The sequence below is a fragment of the Arvicanthis niloticus genome, chromosome 20 (genome assembly GCF_011762505.2).
Source record: "Arvicanthis niloticus isolate mArvNil1 chromosome 20, mArvNil1.pat.X, whole genome shotgun sequence".
Taxonomy (NCBI): domain Eukaryota; kingdom Metazoa; phylum Chordata; class Mammalia; order Rodentia; family Muridae; genus Arvicanthis; species Arvicanthis niloticus.
In genome coordinates this window covers 1,297,530-1,324,644 of record NC_047677.1, presented here as the reverse complement: position 1 = coordinate 1,324,644, position 27,115 = coordinate 1,297,530, and the positions used below count along the sequence as shown (strand labels likewise).

Below are 27,115 nucleotides of genomic sequence, written 5' to 3'. Positions count from 1 at the left end.
AAAGCATTGACTCTGGTCTGCTGTGTTAAGGGTGCATTGTGAGTAGGTAAAAACACAGCCTGTTGGTATGAATTTCCAAAACATTAAAGAATGGAAAAGTGTGTAGGTGGGAGTAGAAAATAACATCACAGTGGTATAAGAGATCAAGGGCTGCACTGTCAGGTCTCATGTGTATTTATAGAAACTTGAGATATTTCTACTTAAAATTTTAAAGGTAGTTGGATCTCATTTTTCTTCAAACTTGTCTTAGTTAGAGTTTTATGGCTGTGAACAGACATGATGACTAAGGAAACTCTTATAAAGACAACATTTAATTGGGGCTGGCTTACAGATTCAGAGGTTCAGTCCATTATCAAGGTGGGAAAGTGGCATCCAGGCAGGCATGGTGCAGGAAGAGCTGAAAGTTGTACATCTTCATCTGAAGGCTGCTAGCAGAATACTGACTTCCAGGCAGCTAGGAGGAGGGTCTTAAAGCCCACACCCACAGTGACACACCTACCCCAACAAGGCCATACCTCCTATTAGTGCCACTCCCTGAGCCATCACCAAACCAAATTCTATTTCACTTAATAGTCTGTAGATATAATAACTTTCAGCTCACTCCCCTGTCACATTGTTAAAGAAAACGGGATATTTCCCAAGACCAAGGGCAAATTGACCAAGAGCTTGAGGAAACAACACTTTTTGCCGGGCGGTGGTGGCGCACGCCTTTAATCACAGCACTTGGGCGGCAGAGGCAGGTAGATTTCTGAGTTCGAGGCCAGCCTGGTCTACAGAGTGAGTTCCAGGACAGCCAGGACTACACAGAGAAACCCTGTCTAAAAACAAAACAAAACAAAAACAAAACAAAAAAACCAAAACCAAAAAAACACTTTTGACATTCAAAGTTCTCAAATTTATAAACTAAGTAAAAAGTTGTTTTATAAAGTCTACCCGTAGACTACTGTATTGGTTAGCTTTAACTGTCAACTTGGCATAGCTTAGGTTTACCTGAGAAGTGGATTCTAATTCAGAGATTGCCCAAATCAGATTAGCCAGTGGACATGTATGAGGGGTTTTTGTTGGTAATTGATAGAGGAAGGTGTAGCCCGCTATGGGTGACCTCTTTCCCTGGGCCTGTGGACCCGAGCTATATAAGAAAGCTAGCTATGCATGAGTGTGTGCTAAAGTGAGTGTCACTCTTTCTGTTTCTGCTTCAAGCTCCATCTTGAGTTCCTGACCTGACTTCTCTTAATGATGGACTGTAATCCAGAAGAAAAACCTTTACCTTCTGTAGTGGTTTTAACAACAATAGCCCCCATAAGTTCATAACGAGTATGGGGTAGCACTATTTGAAAGAATTAGGAGGTGTGGTTGTGTTGGATGAAGTGTGTCATTCGGGGTGGGCTTTGAGGCTTCAGAAGCCAGAGCCAGGCCCAGCTGCTCTCTCCGTTCACGTTGCCTGTAGATCCAGATGTAGAATCCTCTGCTACTTCTTTGGCAGCATGTCTGCATGCATGCTTGATAGGAATGGACTCAATTTCTGAAACTATATGCAAGCCCCGATGAAATGTTTTCTTTTGTAAGTGTTGCTGTGGCCTCGATGTCTAGTCACAACAATAAAACACAGACTAAGACACCTTCCCTGTACACGTTTGGTTTCGTGCTTCATTATAACAGAGATGAAACTACAATAACCACTGACAGTCATCAGAATTTATTTATTTACTTATTTATTTATTGGCTTTTATCTCACATTTTCCCTGGTGCAGATAAACACAAATGCATGCTGCTGTAGGTTTAAGCTTAGGCCCCAGGCTTACCCTGCAGGTACATCACTTAAGCCTTGAGCTTCTTAGTGAGTAGAAAGGAGGCTGTAACTTCCATCGCTCACTTAAAACACTGTCAGTTTAGGTTCTCAAGCATTTTAAAGGTTTCACAATGTGTGTGCTGCATGTTTTGTCTCAACCGAAGTTATTGCATAACCAATTTACTTCCTATCATATGATGTCTTAGAAGCTGAAAAATAATGTTTGACACGGCATGACACTGCAGAGGTTCCTCCATCTTGTATTCTTGCTGAAGCAGTTTCAGGTTTAACTAGCGTTTGATCTCTTTAATGGAGAATCCAGTGGGAATTTACCCAACTTTATTGTAGGACCCAAAGCCAAGATGCCCCAGCTAACTTATTAAGGCTTCTGTAAAAGTGCTTGCTTGTGCAAACCTACCTCTGCCAATGCAAAGTGACATACCAGGATATGAGTTTTCTCTTTAAAAGACTAGCTCTAAATAAGCTTAAGTCCCAAACACTTGAATATAGTTCCGAAAGGTTTTCAATCGGCTCTCCACTGTGTCTGAATGATCATCGATGGTTGGCTCACTATAATAATGAGCAAAATTGGTATTCACTTTAAAAAAAATGTTCAAACTCGTGCCATCTTGCTGATATATTGCTCTCTGTTTCAAATTCACCACCATTTTCCAGCTTCACTTTAGACTGTCCTGTACTCTTTAGATCATAGACTGAGAAATTGCAGAAGTGACCATGTCTGTTGCTGGGAAGCAAGTGGTTCTTGAGATGCTTTGAATCACCCCAGTGATGTAGCAAACCTTGGAGGAGTCTTCCAGGATCTGAAAGTAAACTTAGCGTTCATTAAAAGAAAAAAACAAACTTTTCATATGATATAATCATTAAATTATGCCGATATAAAACAAGATTTTTTCCCCCTCTGATGGAAAATAAATTTATTTGTAAAATATAGTGGTAAAATTACCTGAAGAAAATACAAAAACAATGTATCCTAAACCAAATATGTGTGCTCCTAGGCTGAAAACACAGATTCCGGCTTCTCTAAATGATGGTTTCAGCATGAAATAGGTTATAGACACTTACAGTTACAGAACAATGAAAGTAATAAATTTACCAGTTATGTTCCTGTCAGAAAGAATGTAAATCTAAGTAGGTAAAATTATAAGGTTTCCATTCTTAACTTTCGGGTTGGAGGAATGGAAAGATCAATTAAGCTTAGTGATAGAGACTCTATTGATCATGAAAATGGTATGCTAAATTACACAAATTAAGGCAATTGAGTATTAAAGAGGCCATGATATCCCAAGACAATATGGATCTCCACCTAAAACACCCATCTTCCCATAATAAGTACCTTGAACTCAGCTAAATTTTAGTATTTTTGCAGGATATTTTAACACAGCACAGCTTCTTCAAGACGGTACAATTCACATCTTCTATGAGGCCCACATCTCTCAAAGGTTGGCTCTTCTCTAAAGAAATCCTATGTTTTCTAAATTAAAATTATTGGCTTTATTTTAAAGAGAGCTCATTCTCATAAATGCCAAGAGAAAGAACAAAGAATACATATCAAACACAGTTTGTGGATTCTGGCTTCTTTGCTAGCATTTACAAAACTTCCTTTGGAGTATAAATCAACAGTCTCTGTGTTTGCCAGGTATGTTGTGTGAGGACATGCTTAAACTCAGAGGTGGAAAGGCAAAAGTTCAGCCTGGTGAATCTGGGACATAGTTTGCCAACTCCACCTACCCATCACCTTAAGAGTACCATGAAGCCACACACTGCCCACCCAGCTGAACTGTACCTTTATCTGCAGTGGCCCGAGGCTTGGGAGTTTACAGTTCTGTCGTAAATCCCGGGAAGTGCAGATACTGAGGAAATCCAAACCCATTTTGGTACTCAAAGGTCTTAACTACACTTCAGGGTTCCTCTGCTCTTTCAAGTACCTCTGCTAAACCGCCCTGTCAGGTTGGAGATCCTGGGGTTCAGGGAAGATAAGAGGTGTGGGATTGGAGCAAGAACATTCTTTCCTACAGACCTAAGAAATAAGGAAACATATTAAAATAAAAGAGTCCAGAAGGTCAGAAGAAGTCATGCTCAAGGGAACCTGATATTACACGTGATCTGCTGGGCGTCAACACCAGGAAAGGCTCTGACCTCCTCCCCACCCCCAGGGCCTGCGGGTCCCAGCGGCGCCCAAGCTCGAGACTAGCCTCCCGGGGCAGTGGCCCCCGCTCGCCATGGCGTTGCTGGGCAACTTCCTGTGCTGCCTGCTGGTTGCCTGGCTCTGCCGCTCGGGGCTCGGGGTGCCCCTGGCACCCGCAGATCGCGCCCCAGCTGTGGGTGAGTGGACCGATCGCGACTGCACGGGACGGTGGAGGGGGTCGGTGAAGTCGCGTCGGTGCGTGGGCGGCTGGGCACAGGACGCTGCCACGCTGGTCACTGTGGCCCAAGGCCAGACTGCAAGGTCTGAGCCAAGGTGGGGGTGCCCCGTGGGCGCCAGTACGGAGGGCAGCCTGCTGGGTGTTTGTTTACATCCCGGGTCTGGGTTGTTTAGTTCCCAGGGGAGGAAAGTCTGAAGCTGTTTTCTGGTGGAAAAGGCAGCTCAGAATTGGCTGTGGGCACTCTCTGAGTCACCTAGTCTGCCCAGAGCAGAGGAGGACCTACGGGATCCCCACACCTGGATGTAGTTTCAGTCCTATTCTGAACGTCCTGTTCTGTTCTGCTCAGTGACGTCGGAGCCTTTTTCTGCCTCTTCAGATCCCCGAGGCGTCTTGTCTCTTTCATGCTTAACATAAAACCTGTGAGCCCTTCCATATCCCTTGGTGCACTTGGGTCCCTGCGTTCTGAACAGTTCTGTTTAACTCTTAGCCGGGTGTCTCTTACTTTGTGTCTGTAATCATGGCCTGCCCGCCATCCCCCTCAGTCCCCTTTCCCCCAGCAGCGTCCAAACTTGGTGAAAAAAAAAAAAAAAAATCGGTAAATTAAGCCCCACTCCAAAATGACTGGATCCAGACCGGTGGGAATGGGTACCTGGGGACAGTTTAACACTCTTAGTCTCTCTCAAGTTAGAAAATCCCTCTCCAGACTGAATGTTTAGTAAGACTGTAGGATGCCTTCTGGGTTTTAAAATTTAAAGTGATGCTCCCCTCCCCCATCTCCCTCACTCCCTTTAAAAATAATTGTTCTAGTTGGGGGGGGGGGGGTTCTGTTTTGATTTGGGGAGATGGCTGTCCTTGAGACTTTCAGCTCAGAACTCAAAATCTCCTGCCGTGTCTCCCCTCTCCAAGCCTGCCTCTGGTCTGCACAGGACTTCCCCTGAACCGGGTCCAGGGAATCCCTTCTCTTTGCATGTGAGTGAAGGGCGCCTGACTTAGCTGTCAAGCTTCTGCAAGCCAGCTGTATGCCTGGTTTATCAACTCTGGCAAATAACACCCTTAACAGAAATTGCCCCCTGAATGAGTATGTATGCGGCAGCCTTGTGTTTTTATATTGCTGGAATTATGCTATTTAAATTTGTGACGACTGCTCAGGATTTCGACTTGGAAATGTTTCAAGGCTGTACCACACGAAAATTCGCCTTTGGTTTTAATGAATTCATTGCTGAAAGAATTCATGAAACTTCGCCCAGTATCATGTGAATCTCCTTCCGATATCTTCATGTTTTGGAGGGGGGCGGGGGAGGAAATGGGGGAGGGGGGAGAGAGACTAACTAGATGTGTTGACTCTGGTTTCACGTTGCATGTGTTATTTTACATGCTTTCCACTTGATGAGAAGGCCTCTCCTGCTCTGGCCCTTTTGCAGGTCCCTCCACAACTTCCACCCAGCCTGGCCTCTGCTTGTTTCCTGTTTAAATTCCCAGTTCTAGTTTTCCCCCATACCAAGATCATGTGACTAGAGAACAACTACCCTGGTGGTGTTTACCTGGGTGTGTTTGGCTTCAATTTTACAAGATTCAGTCGGCTGTCACCTGCTGGTGTATCTAGCACATAGCAACTGACATTATAAACAGACAAACCAACTCCTTCTTAAACAACTAAGTACACTTATAATTGTGGTTCAGTGGGTTTGCTGTGACAAATTGTTAAACATTATTTGACTGAAATTTTTCCTGAAAAACTTTGAGTAAATAAATTTGAGCACTTATGTAGACATGTGGAACACGCATATTTTGAGAAATCTTTGAAAAGTTTATCTGGAAAATAAGAAAGCAATTTTGGTTGGGCTTTGAACCAGAACATTTGGATTTGAGTGTGCTATTATTGACTGTGTCATAGGCCCGATTGGTGGCCACACACACACACACACACACACACACACAACTTTTATGTACAATTTCATTGGAGTTAGGATGTAAAACCTCCAGAGGTTCTGGCTCACTTAAAGCCATCCTTCAATGAATCTAATTACCCCTCGTTTGTTTATCCAGCAATGTGATGTGGTAGAAACAGCACCTTGGCATCTGGAGAAACAGGTTCTAGCTCAGCTTTCATTGCCTGCTTGAATTTTCTGGACGGAATCCTGAAGTTTGCCTTTTGCCTAAATGCCACTAATTATAAAATTAAAGAATCGTTGTTAAGGGCCCTCCTTCTCAGACATAGTCCTGTTCTTGGAGCTCTGTGAACCAGGTAGTGAATTATGTCAGAGGGACATGCTCCTAAATCTGTTTCAAGTTTTGGATTATGAAAATTTAATCCATTAATGATCTTATTTAATCCTTAATGTACCTTACGTGTGGATGTTATTATCTACTTTCGTGCAAGGCAGCTTATTTGACTAAGTATGTGGCAGGCATTGTACAATGATTAAAGGCAACATGGGTTCTGAAGTGTGATCCCTGAATCAGTGTCAGCTCTTTCCTTTATGACACATGAATTGGGGTTAATCTCTGTGTGCTCCAGTTTCCTGTCTGTTTTGCTGAACGATAATGATGAAAAACTTTAAAATAGTACTAAACATGTCATAAGTACTGGATGAAACTGAGACAGTTACATGCAAATAGGAAAGTTCAATGTCAGGTTGCAAGTTTTATAAACTAATGATAGTAAAACTAACACATAGCTTCTTGGGTGTCACGCACTTTCTGAGGGCTTAAAGGAGCTTTCAATGACATCTTAAAGGCTACCATTTCTATTCTCATCTGACAAATGAAAGAGGCCAAGATCATACAGACAAATCAATTACTGGGTGCTAATCACTTACATTGGAAGTCAGGCTGTCTGATTCTGACACCAATCTATCTTCTGTATAGTTATTGTATATTTACAATCTGCAAATAATATAAGCACTAGTTGACACAAAACCAAGATGCAGTCTATATACCCCATCAAAGGGCAACCTTCATGATAATTCCGATCTAACTGCTTTCTCTGCTTTGGGTGCTAGATAGAGTGGATTGAACTCAAGGTAAGTATAGGGCATTTTCTACCGTGTAAAATGAAAGAAATTACTCTTTGCTGATGCTTTCAAATAGTGACTAAGTTCGGAGTACTTGACCACATATACAATTTTACATCAATTTTCATCCAGATTTTATGTCTTCTACATTTTACATATCAACCCTTGTTGTAAAATTATTCTGGTGCTGGCAAAAAATGACCACCAGAAATGATAACTTGTAGTTGCTACTTAGCAAGTTCACTGTAGTTTTAATTTCACTTCTGAGGCTGTAATCAAATGGTTGCCCCATTATTGCTGGTGAAAGACCAATTCTTTTGGGTTCAGACTCCATCTTAGGAAACCTGACTTAAGGTTAAACTCAACCAACAGGCTGGTACCTAACACCAGTTTCCAGGCTATCCCCCAACAAGACCTGTGTCTAACACCAGTTTCCAGATTACACCCCAACAAAACCTTTGTCTAGAACCAGTTTCCAGGTTATCTCCCATCAAATCTATACCTTGAGGTTACGAGCTTGCCCCTGAGACTGACTTCCTAACAACCATCAATCAGGAAAAAGCAAAAATTAAGTTTATGGTTTGGCTCCCAGCACCAGCCAATTATGTTAAAGGCCATAATAGCCCCCCTTCCCCCACCCCCAGTCAGATGTGTACCAGGCTAGATATCCTCCTTTCTTGCCTCCATAAATACTTGCCTAAAACTAGGCTCAGGGTTCTACCTTCTTACTGTGTCAGGGTTGATGGGGAGCCTAAGATCGAGCTTGAATAAAGAGACCCTAATGTGATTGCATCCAAATCGGCTCCTTGGTGGTCTTTTAGGGTTCATGAACATTTTCTGGCACAACAGCTGGGAAGTCTGAGTAAGAACTTAAAACAGCTAGTCAGCATCCACAGTCTAGAGCAGAGAGAGAATAAAGAATGCATGCTTGCTTGTGTTGTGTCCTCTTTACATGTACACAATCCGGGTTCACCTGCCTGGGGACTAGGGTCCTGTGAGCTAGGGTTTTCCACATCTAGATTTGAAGAGTTTCTCACAGGCAGGCTCCAATTCAACCTGAAGTAAAGAAGCCCTCATTGAGATGCTTTTTCTCAGAGGATTCTAGGTTGTGTCAAATTAACAATCAAAACATCATTGTGACTGTTTTCAATGTATTTTTCCCATGGTGTTTTACTAAGTTTTATCATCTTTGCGTAGATTTAAAAAGTTTGCATTCTATTTGTTTCACTGTGTTTCTTCCGATATCCTTCGGATGTACATTAGAATCAGAGTGAGTTCAAAACTCTTATGCATGCTTTGGCAGCACATATGGAAGGCTATTCTGAAGAGTACTTAAAGAGAACAGTCTGGGAAAAATGCATAAAATATACTCATTAAATAAGTAAGGTAATTAAAATAAGATACAGGAAATGTTTTCTTGTTTGTGATTCCAAAATTTAGTTCTTTAGTCCTAAAGGTTTCTAAACTTTCAGAAAAGTAAGAAAAACAGACACACAAACAACAATAACAAAAATACATGACTATTAAAGCTGCAATCAAATCTCAGCATTAAATAAGTTAATTATATATGAGAAAGCTGCACATATATTGAGTTTATATGTAAACTATATATGGAAACTTCAACATATGGGCTTCCTTATATGAAGGTCATATAAGCTCCAAATACTCACCAACTTTTTTAATTGACCCGAGGTATTAGCTACCTTTTGTTGCTGTGATAAAATATCATGACCAAGATGCTTTTTAGAAGGAAAAGTTTGTTTATTTATTTTTATTTGGCCTTATAGTTCAAGAAGGAGAGGAAGGTGTGCAATAGGGGGCTGCGTTAGGAAGCTCAGTGATCACACTTTCAACCACAAATGCAAAGCAAAGACAGGGTGAGGCCGAGTACTTTCAAAACCCTCTACGCTCTGACACTGTTCCTTCACTAAGGCTTCACCTCCTGAAGGTTCCTTCATTTCTCCACCAACTGGGGCTAGATATTCAAATATCTGAGTCTATCAAGGACATTTTTTATTCAAACCATATTCAACATTAGTTTCTCTACTCTAAACTCAAAACAGTAAGTCCAACTTCGTATGTATGCATATATACAAAAATATAAGTATAATTAATATAATTAAATTATTATATAAATATATAATATATGATATAATATGAAAATATAATATATACATATAATTAATTAAAGTAATAAACTATGAATATAAGTTAAATAAAATCTAAATATATAAAATAAATATACATAAATATATGAACATGTATTTATTTATATGTATTCATATATATATTTCTTAATACCACACCTATCAGAAAACAAACACTCATCATGAAAGATACAACTTGTTCTAATAATTCTTTCAACTTAGTAATATTTCATGATATGATTTCCAAGTAGGATTGCTTTCAAATAAATTTGGCTTTTTCCAGAGCCCAAGAGGAAGATTCCCTTTGAAAAACTGCTTCTCATGATATTAATAATGAGTACATGTGTTTAATGGTCTTACCTCTGATTAATTGGCTTTTATGAATATCTCTGAGATCCTATGTCTGTCACAGGGCTACTATTAAAGATTTATGGTTTTTTTTTTTTTCATTTTAATGGTGAGAAAAAGCATATGCAAATTAACTGAGATAAACATTTCCTAATTCTGTAGTCTACTTAAGCAGTCTTGGAAAATAAATAATATTTTAAGTCACTGTTTTTCTACAAGAATAAAACAAATAATTTCCCAAATTTCAAATTCTGCAAGAAGACATGCTATTGAGAGACAATATGAAATTACCTCATTGGTGTCTCAGAAAGGAGCCCCAAACATCTTTCTGTGTAGCCCAATCTCTTCTATACAGTCTTGGTGTAGTCATGCTAACTCTGGGCTATCTGTTTTCACACATGTATGTTCTTCTGTTATTTGAAGTTACTTCATCTCACAGGAGAGAATTTGTATAATTTATCAGTATTTCTTTTCTAACCAACAGGGCAGTTTTGGCATGTGACTGACTTACATCTAGATCCTACTTACCACATTACAGATGACCATACCAAGGTGTGTGCTTCGTCTAAAGGTGCAAATGCCTCCAATCCTGGCCCTTTCGGAGATTTCCTGTGTGACTCTCCATATCAACTTATTTTGTCAGCCTTTGATTTTATTAAGAATTCAGGACAAGAAGCATCCTTCATGATATGGACAGGGTAAGTATATACATAAACTCTTACTTATATAGTATTGACTTACAGTAATATTCTTTATGAGTGTACCAAATTTCATTACGAATTATATGTTTACATGCTCGGTCTTCTTCACCAGTGAAAGCACCCTACACATGAGTATCTAGGTAGTACAAATTGGACTCAGAGAGTTAAAAAGAAAAAAGAGGGGACATGAAATTGGGAGGGGACAGGGAGAAGATGTGAATATAGAAGTTAAGTGATCTAATCAAAATACCATGCATATGTGAAGCTGTCCAAATTGATAAAATGGTATATAACACTACTATATCACATTAGTCAATATTATTAGTGATATAAAAATGTTAGAAATCCTGCAAGGCTTTATTTTTGTAGTATAGACTTTATAAATATGTTTGTGATAACTAAGAGATGATTCCATAAATAACACACTTGTATCAGTATCTGGTAATATTGCTTAACATGACAATAATTTTTGATTAAATCGGTAAAAGCAAAATATAATGATGGATATTAACCTGTGATGACCATTTTTTGAAGCTTCATTTTATAGATAACTAAGTTCATCCATCAGAATACTGTGTTAAAGACTTTATTTCTGGTTCCTGAAATAAAACCTATTGCTTATCCTTATAAGGTATTTACTTTGTGTGTAGAGTATTGATTTAATTCATTTCTAATCTGAAGCCTATTAGTCTTTATATCTCCATATTAATTCATATGTAATTATATTATATATTACATATATAATTTATATATAATATTAATTAATCTTTATATGAATCTTTAGGTCCCTAGATCATTATTTCTATGTTAGAGGCAAGGAAATGAATCACTGAGATTCTAAACAACTCGCCTATGTATATATAGTTACTTGTTGTTAAAACTTATTTTTGAATCTATGCTTTTGGTCCTGTAATCTACATTTTGCGGATCCTGTGGTGTTTCTTATAAATCTTCAGCTAGGCAGTGAAATAGGCTGGAAGTTCCTGTAGTACTTCCTACTCAGCCCCCTCCCCCTTTTATTGAATTATATTAGAGGAATAGTTTCTCATTCCACCTCACCTTGTAGTTCAAACTGATCTTGAAGTACTGGGCTCAAACCATCCCTTGCTTCAATCTACCGAACAACCAGGACTGTATCTACAGCATTGTGCCATCAGCTACTCCTTTACTCTTTAATTCTAATGTGTTTTTCTAAAGTAGATATCTGTAGCGATAGTTACAGCAAGTTATGCATACATCTAGGGATTTTGTTCTTCACCTTTCTGTCTCTTTTTCAGGGACAGCCCACCTCATGTTCCAGTACCTGAACTCTCCACAGGCATTGTTATAGAGGTTATCACTAACATGACAATGACTGTCCAGAACCTGTTTCCAAACCTCCAGGTGTTCCCTGCACTGGGCAATCATGACTACTGGCCACAGGTAAAACTGACCACAGCTTCCAGAAGTGCTTAGATTATTTCCCTGTTAGTAGTGTCAAAGTTATGACAGAGGTAGCATATAAGAGTGGTCTCAAGGAAACACTCCTGTGATAAGCGTAATGGAAGGTTTTAGGTGATTTCAGAAGATTTTAAAACAAAATCCATAAAATTTTAAGCCAATAAAGCATTTTAGAAGCAAATCACATAGCTTCTGAATTATTAATTCCCCTTATTTCTAAGCTTCTTCAATTTTCCCAGTCCTTTAAATATATTTTCTTATTTATTTTTCAGCTCTATAATACACTTAAAGGCAAGGTGAATATTGATTGACAAAGGTTGACATTTTCCAGAACCTGTTAGACACAGGAAAATCATCACCTTCTGATTTAAGATAGATTGTTATTAAGAACACAACTAGGAAGACTGTTAAAACAGCCAGAGGCAAGTCTATGTTCCAAGCCAGCTTATATGATTCAGATCTGAGTAAAGGCAAAAATTATTTCCAAAATATTCAATGCATATGTGACCTGGCTCCAGTCACTCACAGAAGCCATTTGTTAAGGTACCTGTGCATTCTCAGTCATGGTACAAGGTTCTGTTACAGCTGTATAAAAATCAATTTCTACAGAAATTTGTTCATGAGAATTTATAGCTCTATTCTCCCTTTCAGAGATCTTTCTTAATCTTGGGTAATTCATATATGTCTTGTGTGTAGGTCACTCTTTTATAGACAAGCGTGACAATATTTGCCATGCAAAGATCTTGAACATATTGATGATAATGTATGAAGAGTGTATTTCCTGGCACCCCATAAGCCCTTACAATATGGTTATTATCTCATCCCCTGGATAAATTCTTTCTGCATTTCTTTGATGCTTCATTTTATTTTATCTGTATCTTTCAAGTTAAATTGTAAATCAAGTCAAAGATATAGTCACTTCTAAAAATTGTCCTATCTTAGGTAAATTTGGTTTCATAAATACAAATTACATTTTTTCCCATTTCTAGCTTATGGGTTTTAATTTCCTGAAGGAGATTGGTTCCAGAATCTCCCACATGATCAATCCTGGTCTCTCACAAACTAAGCATGTTCTGTCCTGTTCAACTTGATTTCCAGTCCCTACTTTGTGTGTGTGTCTATGTGTTTTCCTATTACTTATTTTTCTTTCTGCCTCTGTCTCCAGAATGTCAGGATTAAAGACTTGCACTACCATGCTCATCTGTTATTTTCTTAATGTACAAAAATATTTTTGACCATCTCATATATGAGTACTGTATTTATATAATTTCCATCCTTTCTTCCACACCCAACTATACTTGTGTGTCCTCCCACACTTTTGCCTCACAATTTTAGATGTATCAAATATCACATGAAGTTTCAGAACTGATTCTTCTAAAGACTGCTATCTAGGCCACAATTTTAGAGAGCACTAATGTAAAATTTGAGTACAATTTCTCCATTAAAAGCTTTTAAACCTGTACCATTACTCTGTAAACATGCACAGAGATATACAGCCACCTCAGCTGGTCATTAGAAGCATATAACTTATTCAGGAATTCTTTCTCATTACTGTTCAAGTGGTGTGGACCAGGGTTTCTATTTTCTTCTCCATGGGTAAGACAGGTGCTGCCAACCTTATGGTTTATGTTCCTTCTGATTATAGCTCATTCCTCAGTGGTAGTCAGGTCTCTGCCAAAGAACTGGAAAACAGCATAATGCATAGTCAACTGGATGTTAAAGAGTTAAATATGGGGGAGACTCTGTAACTGACAATTTTTTGGATGGCTTACTTTACTAATCTGCTGCTCAAAGTCTCTATATTTAAAGTTGGAAAACTCAGAGTGTTTGTTAATTTAAAAATAACACTTTATGATAAAATGATAAGGAACTACTTTAGGACACAGTTTATGTAATATATATACGTGTATATATATATATATATATATATATATATATATATATATATATATGTATATATATACATACACATATATGTATATATATATAATCTCTCTCTCTCTCTCTCTCTCTCTCTCTCTCTCTCTCTCTCTCTCTTTCTGTGTGTGTGTTTTTGTGAGTGTGCACATTCATATGGGTGTCCAAAGAGGTCAGGGACATCAGATCCTTTGGGATTGGAGTTACAATCAGTTTTTAAAACACTCAACATGGCTTCTGGAAATCAACATCAGTCCTCTGAAATACATATTCTTAATTGCTGAGCCATCTTCTTCTGTTCCTATATTCTTATATATTTTATTATTAAAAATTTACAGTATGTTGTTGCAACTTAGCCTGCCACAAAGAAACTGGTGTAAATCAAAAGCAAGCTGGTGTACATCTGAATCTTGAAGGAATTGTGCAGATTTATAATAGTATTCTAAGTGGCTTTATTAAAATATTAAGTTGCTGAATTCTCTCCAATCTTACCGCAAGCTACCCCAGTCTTGCCTGCACAGGCTCAAACTTGCCTTCATTGTCATAGGAATACAATTTTTTTTTTTTTATCTCATCAGCCACTTAAATGCTGCTCAGGCCCTAAGGATGAGCTTCTGTCTGCACATAGCACACACCTCTGTACTGCTGTGTTTATGTCCGACCATTCATTTTGCTTTAAGGTCAACTTGAAATGGTTGCCCAATTCTTACTTTAAATGCTGTCTTCATTCCTCTTATGTCATGTTCTTGTTCTGTGCATCCAGGACCTCTGTAGTAGCATTTGGCAACATGTCCTAAAGTTAGCCTATCACCTTTTGTCTGCTTATTCCCCAGCTAGGTTATGAATTCATTAAATACTAAATTTACCCTTGTGACTACAGAAGACTACCATAGTCAGCACTCAAGCAATATTTGCATTAATAAATCTAAGTATCTTTAGAATTTCAATTGGGAATTATCTTCTTTGTGGCCAGGACCAGCTGCCAATTGTCACCAGTAAGGTCTACAGTGCTGTAGCTGACCTCTGGAAACCCTGGCTGGATGAAGAAGCTATTAGCACTTTAAAGAAAGGTTAGTGAGACACTTTTACTTCTCTTTTTATTATTTGTTTAGGCTTAAATCTTCTACATTTGTTTGAGTCTTCCAGTTCTAGATAGTTTCTGAATCCACTTTGTATGAATGGAAGTAAATCATAATGAGACCTTAGGACACATGTGAACCTGTTTATCCTGGAAAGGCACCCTTTTGCCTTCCTGTTCCATTCTCAACCAACATGTTCCACATGAAGAAAAGGCTGAATTTTGCATGTGAATATAAATAAAAGTGTATGATTTTAATTGAAAAGTAGATTAAGAAGAAAGGATAGATACTTTTAACCCCAAAAGCATAATGTCACGAAGAAACAGCTGGTAAAGTGAGAATAACTAATGTTTTCATGTGTGTCTTGAGATGTTTTAAAAAGTAACATAAAGAGTACATAGCAAGTCCATCCCTGGGTGGAGTCTCCCTTCCCCTTCCCATGGACAGCCACTGAGAAGATGATGTGGGAAGCTACAGAGTGAAGCTGGGTGGAGAGGACAGAAGTTTAAGGTGCCAGGAACATGGAATATCATTCAAGAGAAGATGCAAATGCAGGCAGAGCCAGCCTGGGGAAGGCCATGTGACATGCAATCAGGAAGGCCATAGAGCTGCTCAACTGGAGCTGTTATTCCCTCTGCTGAGTACAGTAAATGTCAAACATAGAATTAGGATTTAATATTTATCCTGCTGAGTGTCCATCTTGCTTTTGTCTGAGTCTTCCTTGTTATTTGCTTATTCCTCCCTTTTGGAATAGTAATTCATGCTTAGTAAGCGTTCATCACTGTGATAAAATACCTGAGATAAACATCTTAAGGGAGGGAGATTCATTCAAAGCATTTCTGCTTTCAAAGGTCCATTGATTCATGGTCTTCTATCCTTAATGCTTCAGGCTGCTATTGAAGTCAAGACATCATAGTAGATGTGCAAAGAATGATGACTAATATTCTGTATATAACAGTTAAGGCTGGAAATTAATATGGTGGCAATTATTCCTTAACTAGTTCCCCAAATAGTCACAGAGACCTTTTAATATTTCAAAGCTTAGGTCTTTGCTAGGCAGACTCTCAGCTAGCTCATCTTAAGATAACTTGACCTTCTATCTCCATCTGACTTGGTTAGCTATACCTCCCAGGCTTGTACTCATGTTGCCTCTGATGTCTCCTGGAAAAATAATTCTTCCTCTTTCTTCCCAGAGTTTCTGTCTTCATCCCAGGAACCCAGCCTATCTTTCTCTACTGCCTAATCACAGGCTTTAGCCTTTCATTGGCTAATTAACTTGAGGAACAAGGTTTGCAAAATAGCTGGTGTCATGAGGATCTACTTATCTTGAAGCAACCAGGTCTTGGGATACAGTATTCAGCATTTAAATACATAGCAGCATCAGACCAACCCACTACACAAATGGGTTTGTTAGAGAATAAGTCCTTAGCTCATGCCAAACATAAAAAGGGGGTTGGGAGTTGAAACAGAGTTAGAGAGGAAAGGAAGAAGGAAGGGAAGAAGGGGAAAAAAAGAGAAAGAAAGACCACAAAAAGTCAGTATGAGCAGACACAAGACATTCCCTTTGAAAATAGTCTTCTTGTGTTCTACTGCCTGTAGTTGGCTAGTCCCTACCTCCAATAGCTTAGTTGACTTATCAATGAGTTTATTTTCATGCCCCCTTATGGCTTAGCAACCTCTGAATATGGGCATCATCTGAGACCAATACTTCAACACATAAGAGTCTTTGGGAACATTTCAAGTCGAAACTGTAGCAGAATGTTTTACCTTGTGCCATTTTGTGTTATAAATATGTAACTTAAAAACATTTTTTTTCATCTCTTGGGAGGTAGATACAAGTGGACCTGTGGGACTCTGGTCAGTTAGCTTAGCTTGGTGAGGTCCAGGCACTAGACTAGACTCGCTCACTCTGAATCAGATGAATCTATTGGTGTCTGTCCCCACTGGTTCATGGATGGGGTTGGATATGTGCTTTTTTCTGGGTGGCTCTAGCAGGATCCTCTATATCTTTATTCTTTATATTTTATATTTTATAGTATCTCTCATCTTAAGTCCTATTAAGTATTTTTTGAGATTAAAATATAATTTCATCATTTCTTCTTTTTCTTTCTTCCACCCAAGTCTCACATGTATGTCTCCCCTCTTGCTCTATCAATGCACAGACTCTTTCTTTGTTGTTACTTAGGTGAATAAATGGATGGATGGATGGATAGATGGATGGGTGGATGGATGGATGAATGGATGGATGGAGATATAGCTTTCTAAACACATAAATACAACTTGTTTAGTCTGTATAATGCTACTTGTACGTGCATGTTTCCAGGGCTGAGCATTTGGTATTGGGTAACCAATTGGTGTGATCTTGGCCTGGAGAAGACTATTTCACCTCTTCTCATTATTCCTTAGTTTCCTGTAGTTTTTTGTCTAAGGTTGATGCCTTGTGAGCTGTTTCCTTCCATGTTTGCATGTCTATTTACATTCCTCTTCTTCAGTCACGTATAGGCAACCATGTCGGTGGGACTTCATGTGTGTAGCTTTTCTGATATTTCTCAGAGACACAATCTTACAAAGTCCCTGATTCCCTGGCTCTTACAATTGTTCATCCCCATTTCCAATGATCCCTGAGCCTTAGGTGCAGGAGTAGTGTTATAGATCTTACAGTTGTGGCAGAGTTCCATAGCTCTGTATTTTGATCAGTTGTAGTTTTGTTTGATATAAATTATTATTTAAAAGAATTCAGTTCCATTGCCCTCTGCCGAAATATTCATATTTGATGCAACTATTCTTATTTCATAATCTACATATTAGTCCTGATATGCAGTCAGGTTAATGTTAACTTAGATTGTTACCCAAGGAATGAGGCTGCCCTGCTACACTTTTAACATTAAAAATTCACTTTCCCAAGTTTCTGCATATGTGTGTGTTCCTGTTCCTAACACATGTTTTACATTTTTTTTTTTTTTTTTTTAACAGGTGGTTTTTACTCACAGAAAGTTCCAAGTAATCCGGACTTGAGGATCATTAGCCTAAACACAAACTTGTACTATGGCCCAAACGTCATGACCCTGAACAAGACAGACCCAGCAAATCAGTTTGAATGGCTGGAAAATACACTCAACAGCTCTTTGCAAAATAAGGAGAAGGTAGGGCCTATAGAACAGAATTTGCAATGGTCTACCAGAAAGCTCAATTTGTTTACTTAGCTTGGGGCAGAATCAGGAATTAACAAAAGTTGTAAAAATTAAAGGTTTTAAAAGAAGTTGACTAAAGTCAATATTCTTTGCCATCTAAGAGTACAGTATAAATGAGACATATGTCAAGATGGTGACCTTGATAGCTGCATAGTCAACTCTTTTTTGTCTCAGAAAAAGGAAAGGGAGTATGCATGCTTGGTAAGCCTTCATCACTGTGATAAAAATACCTGAGATAAACAACTTAAGGGAGGGAGATTCATTCAAAGAATTTCTGCTTTCAAAGGTCCATTGATTCATGGTCTTTTAGCCTTAATGCTTCAGGCCTCTATTGAAGCCAAGACATCATAGTAGATGTGCAAAGAATGATGACTAATATTCTGTATATAACAGTTGTTGCAGGAAATTAATATGGTGGCAATTATTCCTTAACTAGTTCCCCAAATAGTCACAGAGACCTTTTTTTTCTTCTTCTAAATTTTAGTTAATGTATGTTCACTCATGGGTAAGCAGCTGTCGTTTAGTAATGACAAATGTGCAAACAAGTTGCCCTGTGTCTCCTCGTATCTCCTTTTTCAGGTATACATCATAGCGCATGTTCCAGTGGGCTACCTCCCTTATGCAACTGACACCCCAGCGATGAGGCAGTACTATAATGAGAAACTGGTTGATATTTTCAGAAGATACAGCTCTGTCATTGCGGGACAGTTCTATGGCCACACCCACAGAGATAGCCTTATGCTCCTCTCAGATAAAAACGGTAATGAATGTGGCCTGTATGCAGATCTCAGCCCCTGTCTCTGGAGCCTAGCTATGACTGGCCAGTGTGCTTACTGATAAAAACATTTAAAGCTTTGTTTAAAAGTGAAATGTGTTACCTTTTCATCTCAAATGGTCACATAATGAGTGCCCAAATCGTAGGATTGGGCATGTGGCTGGATTTCTTCAACATAAGCTCCAGTCAGCTGGGCAGGGCTAGTATGGTTTGTTTGGCATCCACACAGAACCTCCTGATACCCTCAGCTCACTCCAAGTTTCTGTCGGACACTTGAGTGTGGAGAAATAGTGTTTATTATTTACCTGCTAGATTCAAGTTTCCCTTTATATGACTTCATTTTTTTCTCAGAATTTAAAGTACAGATCACAATTTATTCAATGCCTTAAAATACATTCAACACATTTGCAATTGTTCTTGTTACACACACTGAAAGGAAGGAAAATTAGGAGAAGTAATAGCAAGAAAAATAGGGTTAGATTTTGTATAGGCAAGAGGGAGACAAATATGTGCTCCTCAAGATTTTGATAATATTTTTGAAATAAATTGCCTAGCCCAGTGATAGGTTAAAGACCTGTGCCACGTTCAACTCTAAAATTTTATTTTTAAAGCTGACATGTTATATATGTAAATGTGTGTGTGTCTATGTGTCTGTCTGTGTGTGTGTCTGTATGTGTGTCTGTGTGTGTGTCTGTGTGTGTATGTAAGTTATAGAAGACATGTTTTTTGTGAGAAAATTCAAACATATATATAAAAGTTGAGGCTATAGTCAACAAATCTTGGTTCTCATCATCTGCACTGAACATTTATCATGATCTATAGTATTCATTTTCTTTGATCCAGTCATTCTTTTTCAAGATCTTCCTTATGTCTTTATTATCATCTGTCCACTCTTTATCATTTTTTCACTAGTATTATCTTTTTGTCTATCAGTCAGTCTTCTGCATGTCTGTCTTTTGTCATATGTCTGTTTCAATGATCTCTCATTTATCAGTTATGTATCTATCGATTATCTTGTATCTATATAATCTGTCTATAACTTATCTCTCATCCAATTACAATCTACTTATCTGAAGTGTGGAAAAGTGACTTTCAAATACCAAGTCAATAATTGCTCTGTATAACTCTATAGTCATTGTTAGGATTTATGGATAATTTGTATAACCATAATAACATTAATCCGCATAACAAAATCAGTAATAGCTTTTTGATTTTAGTATTGAATACCTTTATTTTCTTAAAAGCAACACTATAATTGCTTTGAAGCATGATTAGTCAGTGACCATAATATCTGTCTATTGATCTCTTAACCTAAGCTGTTTATATTTTAAGGTTAAATTAAATGTTATAGTATATACCTGATTTGTTGTTGTTGTTTTTTAGGAAATCCAGTAAATTCTGTGTTTGTGGCACCTGCTGTTACACCAGTGAAAGGTGTTTTACAAAAAGAAACCAACAATCCTGGTGTCCGCCTATTTCAGTACAAGCCTGGTGATTACACATTGCTGGTAAGTTGGAGCAGTTTCAGTTGATCCTACATGTGTATAAACATGTCTTTGAAGTTTTCATTCATTTAGTAGAATGTTTCTTAGAAAGCCACGAGAGACATACTTGATGCTAATATCTCATGGTGTCCTTATTTAAAGGTGGATATCTGTTGTCATCCATGGCAAGTAGGTAAGGCTTGTTTGTGACAGGTTACTGTCTCTTTAAGGGCTTTCTTCTTTGTTTGTTTTAAGACTGGGTCTCATGTAGTGCAGGCTGGCCTAAAACTTGCTGTATTCTTGACACTTCTGCTTTTCCCTACCAGGTGCTAGGATTACAGGTGCACATCCCTATATTCAGGTTTATGGGATGTTGGAGACTGAGCTCAGGACCTTTTGTATGCAAGGCAAGCAGACACTTTAACAATGGAGGGACATCCCGAGGCCTGATCTTGCCACATTTTCAAAGCTTTCATTGGATGTAGCCTTATTTGTGGACTTTGGTACATACCATTGTCCTCCCGAAGTCATATTAACTATTCTTCTCCTAAACATAATTATTTGAAAACTATAGGTCCCCAAACTATGTTTTGTTTTTAGCTGTTGCCAAAGTGCCCTGTGTTCTAATTTGTTCTTCTTTAAAATGGGAATCAAAATATGTCTGCAGGGGCTCAGGAGATGGCTCAGTGGATAACGTGCTTGCTGTATAAGGACCTAAGTTCTGAAACTCAGTAGCCACATAAAATACCAGACATGGCTGTGCACATCTGATTCCCTAGTGTAGTGGTGTCGAGACGAGAGGCTCCTAAGAGCTTGGTACCACCCATTCTAACTGAAAAGGGGACCTCCAGGTTCAGTGAAGAGACCCTGTCTCAGAAGAAGCAAGGCAGAGAGCAACTGAGGAAGCTATCCAGTGTTGACAGCTGGCATCCACAGCACTTGAACCTATGCATACACAGTAACACACAGAAAAATGTACACACATAATTATACATAACTATGTGTGCCACATGGACACAAGTATGACTGAATCATGAGTTCCTAAGATGTTTCCATGAAAAAAAATTGATATAAAGCATTTAGAATAATTCTTAGCTCAAATTAAGTGCTCAATACAAGTTAGGATTTTTTTTTTTTAAGGAAAAACTCAAATTGAACATTTGCTTTTGTTTTCAGACATCTCTGGTGCATGTTTGTGGCTCTATACTTTAGAATAATTTGACATCAAAGGGCTGTCCATTTATATTGTTGATACTTCTATTCATAGGTGCCCCTTTCTACAGATACAGTTTGAAGATATTTTATTTCACTTAAAGTAGCTGCTGATGTAATTGTATTTCTAATTTATTTTTAATAAAATATCTTTGTTATTGTTTTGAATACCAAGAAGATGAGACATGGGATAATTAGACTTTATCCATAAAGATGAAATTAATTGTCATGAAGACTATGAATAAACTAGTTCAAATGAATTGTTTTATAATTGCTATCATTGCCTGGTTAGGGACTTGACCTTCACACACACATGTACATGTACACTCTCATATATGTATGTGTGTGTCATACACACACACACACACACACACACACACACACACACAAGTACCAACAAATAGTTAACAACTGGTTCACTGGAGGAAGCAGTTCCTATATTTGTACTGTTTCCTGGTTTCAAGATAGAAAATGCACATGTCAGTATCACAATCTCAAGCTACTAAACTGACATCAACCGACTTGCAGCGTATGTGAGGATCTTTAGACAGCATTCCTGAGCTGGGCTCAGCTGCCTCTAGCACCCAACTGGATTCTATCAGCTGTTACTGGTTGTCCTAACCTGTGAGAATTTAAGGTACTTGGTTTTGTATGTCTCATTGCATATAGGGATGATGTACTATTATACTCTTTGATTATTTTTAAAGTTTAAAAACATGGTACAGGTTTTGGGAATTGTGATTTTTTCTTTTGAATTGATCTTAATGGCTCTTTACATTTAGAATGTAGCAAAAAGCTTAATAAGACCTCTTCATATGGTGCCACAGTCTCTGTGTTGAAAAGCAAACTGGGTCTGTTACTGTCTTTAATATAGGACATGTTGCAGTATTACTTGAACTTGACAGAAGCCAATCTAAAAGGAGAATCCAACTGGACCCTGGAGTACCTCTTGACTCAGGCCTATGGTGTTGCAGATCTGCAGCCACAGAGCTTACATGGATTAACTCAGCAGTTTGCTACCATAGACAGCAAGCAGTTCCAGAAATATTACCATTATTTTTTTGTGAGTTATGACAACAGCGCAACTTGTGACCAGCAGTGTAAGACTTTACAGATCTGTGCAATTATGAATCTTGATAGAATTTCCTATGATGATTGCCTTAAACAGCATTTATAAAGCACCATCACTTGTATTCTAGTTGTTGTTTGTAGAAAAGAAAATCACATCATGGTGCTCCTGCGATCAGCTTGTGAAGTACCGAGAGCATCGGAAGAGTTACTTTCTGTGCATTCTTACTTGTGAGGCTCAGATGCTGATGCCAGTAACATTTGAAATTAATTTCACACATTGAATACATTCAAACCGTTCATTAACAAAGTGATATTTGGACATAATTATCTTGTCTTCCAATTTTATGTAACTATACCTAACTTAGACCCTTGTAAAACTTGTCATCTATGAAATAAAGCAGGTGACTTCTCTGTGGATGTCATGGAGTTGTTTGCTTTTGTTGTTTTTGTCATTGCTTTTTTGTTTTGTTTATTTTTTCGAGATAGGATCTCATGCTATACCTCAGGCTACGCAGGATCTGATGTAGCTTAGGCTAGCCTAGAAAGCAACCCTTCTTCTAAGGGTTGGCATTATAGCCATGAACTACTACGTCTGCCGATACTTTTCATGCTTTCTTTACTAATGGTGTGATTATTTTCAGCTGTTTCATTTTGATTTTTTTGAGATAGGTTTCCTCGATGTAGTATTGACTGTCCTGGAACTTGCACTGTAGACCAGTCTGGCTGGCCTCGGAGCCAAGATCCTTCTGCCTCTGTCTCTCGAGTACTGGGATTAAAGACATGCACCACCACTGCCCAGCTAATTTTCAACCTCTTAATTCCCTCTTGATAAAGTCTCATTGTGTAAACTCAACTTTCAACTGATTTTGTCACACATGTGGCCTGAGACTAGCATTGTTTAAATGTACTGTCTGCTCTTGGGAAAGCACAAAGGTCTCTTTAGGGACATCTCTGAGTCTCTAAAGCATCAGGGGCATGTCTTGTCCAGCTTTCTTCTGTATTCTATACTACTGATCTGTAAAGATGACAACCACAGATGGTGTACTCATTGCAAACTCATTAAAGATATTCCACCATAATATTATATCCCAAATAATTCACTGTCAGTTGACACCTGTCGTCAGTAACTCATTTTACTAATGTGTATTTTGCCAAAAGCAGAAAGCTAGAACTTCAGTGAGCTACAACATAGAGAAGGCAGCTGAAGCTGGACCTCCTTGCTGAATAAAATCTGCGGCTTGCTAATAGTGAGAACTGCTAATTCCATAAAAAAAAAAAAAAAAAAAAAAAAAAAAAAAAAAAAAAAAAAAAAACCAAAATTATGATGGGGGAGACAACAGCCACTTGTTCTTTAAGAACCGAGTCATGGTGAGTCACTGCATGGCTTGGTTCTCAATGTCAAGTTGAAGACATGATTCTTTAGTACTTGGTAATTTGATTCTAGAGATATACTTAAAAGTAAGCTCTCAAAAGTACATACTAAAAGGTACACTTAAAATTTATAGAGTATCATTATGTAAAAAATAACAATAAAGCCGGATCTTTAAATCATAAATATACCTCACACCATCACTTTTACTACTAGGGAGATAGAAGTCTAGCTGTTAAAGATGAATTGTTGTTTTATTTTTTTTTTCTGTTGAGAATGATTTATGGGAAAGGGACAGAAACACTGGGAGGATTAAAGAGGTAGTAGTAACCCAGCATGGTGGTTTGAATGAGTTTGCACAGCCCTCCCCCTGACCCCCATGGTCTCATGTGTTTGAATGCTTGGCTCAGAGGGATTCATACTATTGGGAGGTACAGCCAGGTTAGAGTAGGTGTGGCCTTGTTGGAGGCTGTGTGTCACTGTAGGAGTGGGCTTTGAGGTCTCCTAGTGCTCAAGCTCCACCCAGTGTGGAAGAAAATCCCCTCTTAGCTGCCTTTGAATCCAGATGTAGAACACGGGGTCCTCTAGCACTATGTTTGCCTGCACATTGCCATGTTTCCTACCATGATGATAATGCACTAAACCTCTGAAACTGTAAGCCAGCACCAATGAAATATTTGCCTTTATAAGAGCTGTTTTGGTCATGGTGTCTCTTCATAGCAATGGAAACCCCAACTAAGACAGCCAGTTCCTAGTATATTTTCTAAGTGCACTCATTGATAGCCTGTATGTAAATGATAAGATTTCTGGCTGCAGCTCAAATAGATGGTCATATGAGAAGGGAGTTGGGCTAACAGGAAGAAGGAAAGGTTGATCAAGGATATGATAGAGCAGCAATTAAAAACACTGTTGTGGCCTGGGCTCTGTCCACAGTCTAACAGAACCCAGAGGAAGTGTGCTGGAAAACAGGTTTTCAAGCAAATGGCCCTAAGAAACAAGCTTGAGTAGCCATTCTGAAATCTCCAGCCTGAGAACACAAAGGAAGGGACTCATGACTCTACCTGTATAGGTAGTTGGGGGTGACCTTGCCAAGTATCAGTGGAAGTGGAAGGCCTTGGTGCCTGAAAGTAAGAATTTCCTAGTGTTGGGGAAGTTCAAGGGCAGAGAGGTGGGAATGAGAGGATGATGGGAGCACACACTAATAGTAATAGGAGGAGGGAGGATGGGGTAAGGGGTTAGGCATCAGTGGAAGTGGACTGGCCTGGTGCCTGAAAGTTTGAATTCTTTAGTGTTGGGGAATTTGAGAGCAGGAAGGTGGGAATGGGAGGATGATGGGAGCACATTCTCATAGAAACTCCCAGAGTTATATGGATTAGACATGACAGAGGCAGGCTGCCAGAAGACTAGATTCCAGAATTCAAACAAAAAATTATCTTGATACTAAAATTTGTTTTGAGAATTGTATACTGCAGAATACTTAGCCTTGGTGTATCTACTCATCAAGCAAGCTGAACAGACCTGCTCAAACCTCTGATGTCCTGGAATTCCAGCTGGATGCAGTGAAGACACAGCATCAGAGGCTTATCAATTTACTCTCCCCCCTGCCCTCTTCTAATATCTCAATGCCCATAATCAGCTTGAAGAAGTTAATGAAGAGTTGGCACACCCGTATTCCCTGGGCTTGAATACTGAGGTGTTTAATATTGGGCTGTCTTTCTAGGGAAAAGTAGTGCTTTTGGTGGAACAGGGAGGATTAGCTAGGACATATTGCATAGCCATAACCTATGTATAATTGCTATTAAGATGAAGTTATAATTTCTTAAATGGTACAAAATTTACTTTGATTTCAAATTTAAGGTTTTCATTGGTATGAGCTTCTTACTGATATAAAAGTGAGATGAATATTGATACTCTCATGGGCATTGTGCCTGTATAACACATTTAGGGATACAAGGCCTAGACCCAGTTTTTCTTTAACTTTTTTAACTTATTTGGGATGGCTATCCTATGAGTTAAGGGACTATAACAAATTCATGGCTTTGAGTTTATTGTTAGGGTGTTTTCCATATTTTATTTAGAAATAGCTGAGAAGAGTTAACAGACAACAGTCCAGGTTACCCTACATGGATAGTTGGTTTTCAAAACGTCAGAAATCCATAGAATTGACTTTACAAATATTTATATATTAATGTTCATTTTGATTAGAGATCTGTCTGCTCCTGATAGCTTCCTGTCTTGGATTCTAAGAAGAAATTGAGCATCCTTGGAGTTACTCCAGTTGTTCGGTGACAGCCACTAGGCAAGAATTGCCTGTTTCCATCTACAGAAAAATTACTGTCCAGAAAAGGGCACACTTGCAGAATAGTCGATTGATTATATCTGCCTAGACAGAGTAATCAGCCCTTAATAATTCTGCAGCACTAAGGGCTCTCAGATGATTCTGGGCCAGAAGGCTGAAGATTTGATGCCCCAACGTTAGGTAGTATAGGGGCTTTCCAGGTGTTCAGCGGTCTCTATAAATTGGCTAAGTCTTAGAAGCTATGCTTAGTGCTTCCCATAATTTCAGTTAACTCAGTCATTCTGAATTTCTGACAGAGTTGAAGACTTATAGTCTCATAGCCAATCCTGGCTATTTACTTTGAGAGAAATGATCTGAGTGGATGGTTTTCAGCTGACATTCATTCTAAAGCCAAGAAAAAAGCCAGGTTCAAAACTAAGTGTTTTAGTTAGGAGAGATAACAGAGGTTCTGGTTAGTCAACAGAATGATGGAATGGGTATTAGGACTATCTTGTACCTCACTGGTACAATTAGGAATAACTATGCTCTAATTGTATTTTGAGAAAAACGTTTTATTTTAACAGGAAGGGTGATATGTAGGAGGAGCTAAGGGGGAAGGAGTGCCGAGAGGAAGAGATGGAGTAAGGAGAGAAGATGAAGGAGAGAAGAAGCTAGGTGATGAGAGAGAAAAAGAGAGGGGGGGGGCATGGAGGCAGATGTTCACAGGTCTCCACCAGTCAAAGATAGTTTATATATCTAGGTTGGGTATTGGGTTACACTTCTGATTGAGCATTACCAAACTTATAAAGCATTTGATTAACATTTAAAAAAATCGTATAAAAGCAAAAAGGAAAAGGGGGCATGGGACAGGGGTGTTCTAGGAAAGGGAAATGGGGAAAGGGGATGGCATCTGAAA

The 27,115-nt window shown here is 38.6% G+C and overlaps 1 protein-coding gene and 1 long non-coding RNA gene across 2 annotated transcripts; one reads left to right on the top strand and one right to left on the bottom strand.

Moving 5' to 3' along the window:
• Positions 1–1,695: 1,695 nt before the first annotated feature.
• Positions 1,696–3,732, bottom strand: LOC143435298 (uncharacterized). Its single transcript, XR_013105463.1, has 3 exons — positions 3,594–3,732; positions 3,144–3,281; positions 1,696–2,610 (listed from the first exon to the last, which is right to left on the bottom strand). It is a non-coding gene; the product is annotated as an uncharacterized LOC143435298 (long non-coding RNA).
• Positions 3,733–3,890: 158 nt separating this feature from the next.
• Smpdl3a (sphingomyelin phosphodiesterase acid like 3A) lies at positions 3,891–22,969 on the top strand. Its single transcript, XM_034524943.2, has 8 exons — positions 3,891–4,132; positions 10,167–10,380; positions 11,661–11,805; positions 14,714–14,810; positions 17,793–17,962; positions 18,590–18,770; positions 20,169–20,293; positions 22,356–22,969. The coding sequence occupies exons 1-8, from the start codon at positions 4,030–4,032 to the stop codon at positions 22,656–22,658; spliced, it is 1,338 nt and encodes a 445-aa protein (XP_034380834.1). The 5' UTR covers positions 3,891–4,029; the 3' UTR covers positions 22,659–22,969.
• The last annotated feature ends 4,146 nt before the right edge of the window (positions 22,970–27,115 follow it).

Excerpts from the sequence above, each read along its gene's own strand:
- Smpdl3a (XM_034524943.2), top strand. The coding sequence starts at position 4,030 with ATGGCGTTGCTGGGCAACTTCCTGTGCTGCCTGCTGGTTGCCTGGCTC. Across the intron at positions 14,811-17,792 it reads TATTAGCACTTTAAAGAAAG|GTGGTTTTTACTCACAGAAA; the intron begins GTTAGTGAGACA and ends TTTTTTTAACAG. Across the intron at positions 20,294-22,355 it reads CTGGTGATTACACATTGCTG|GACATGTTGCAGTATTACTT; the intron begins GTAAGTTGGAGC and ends TCTTTAATATAG.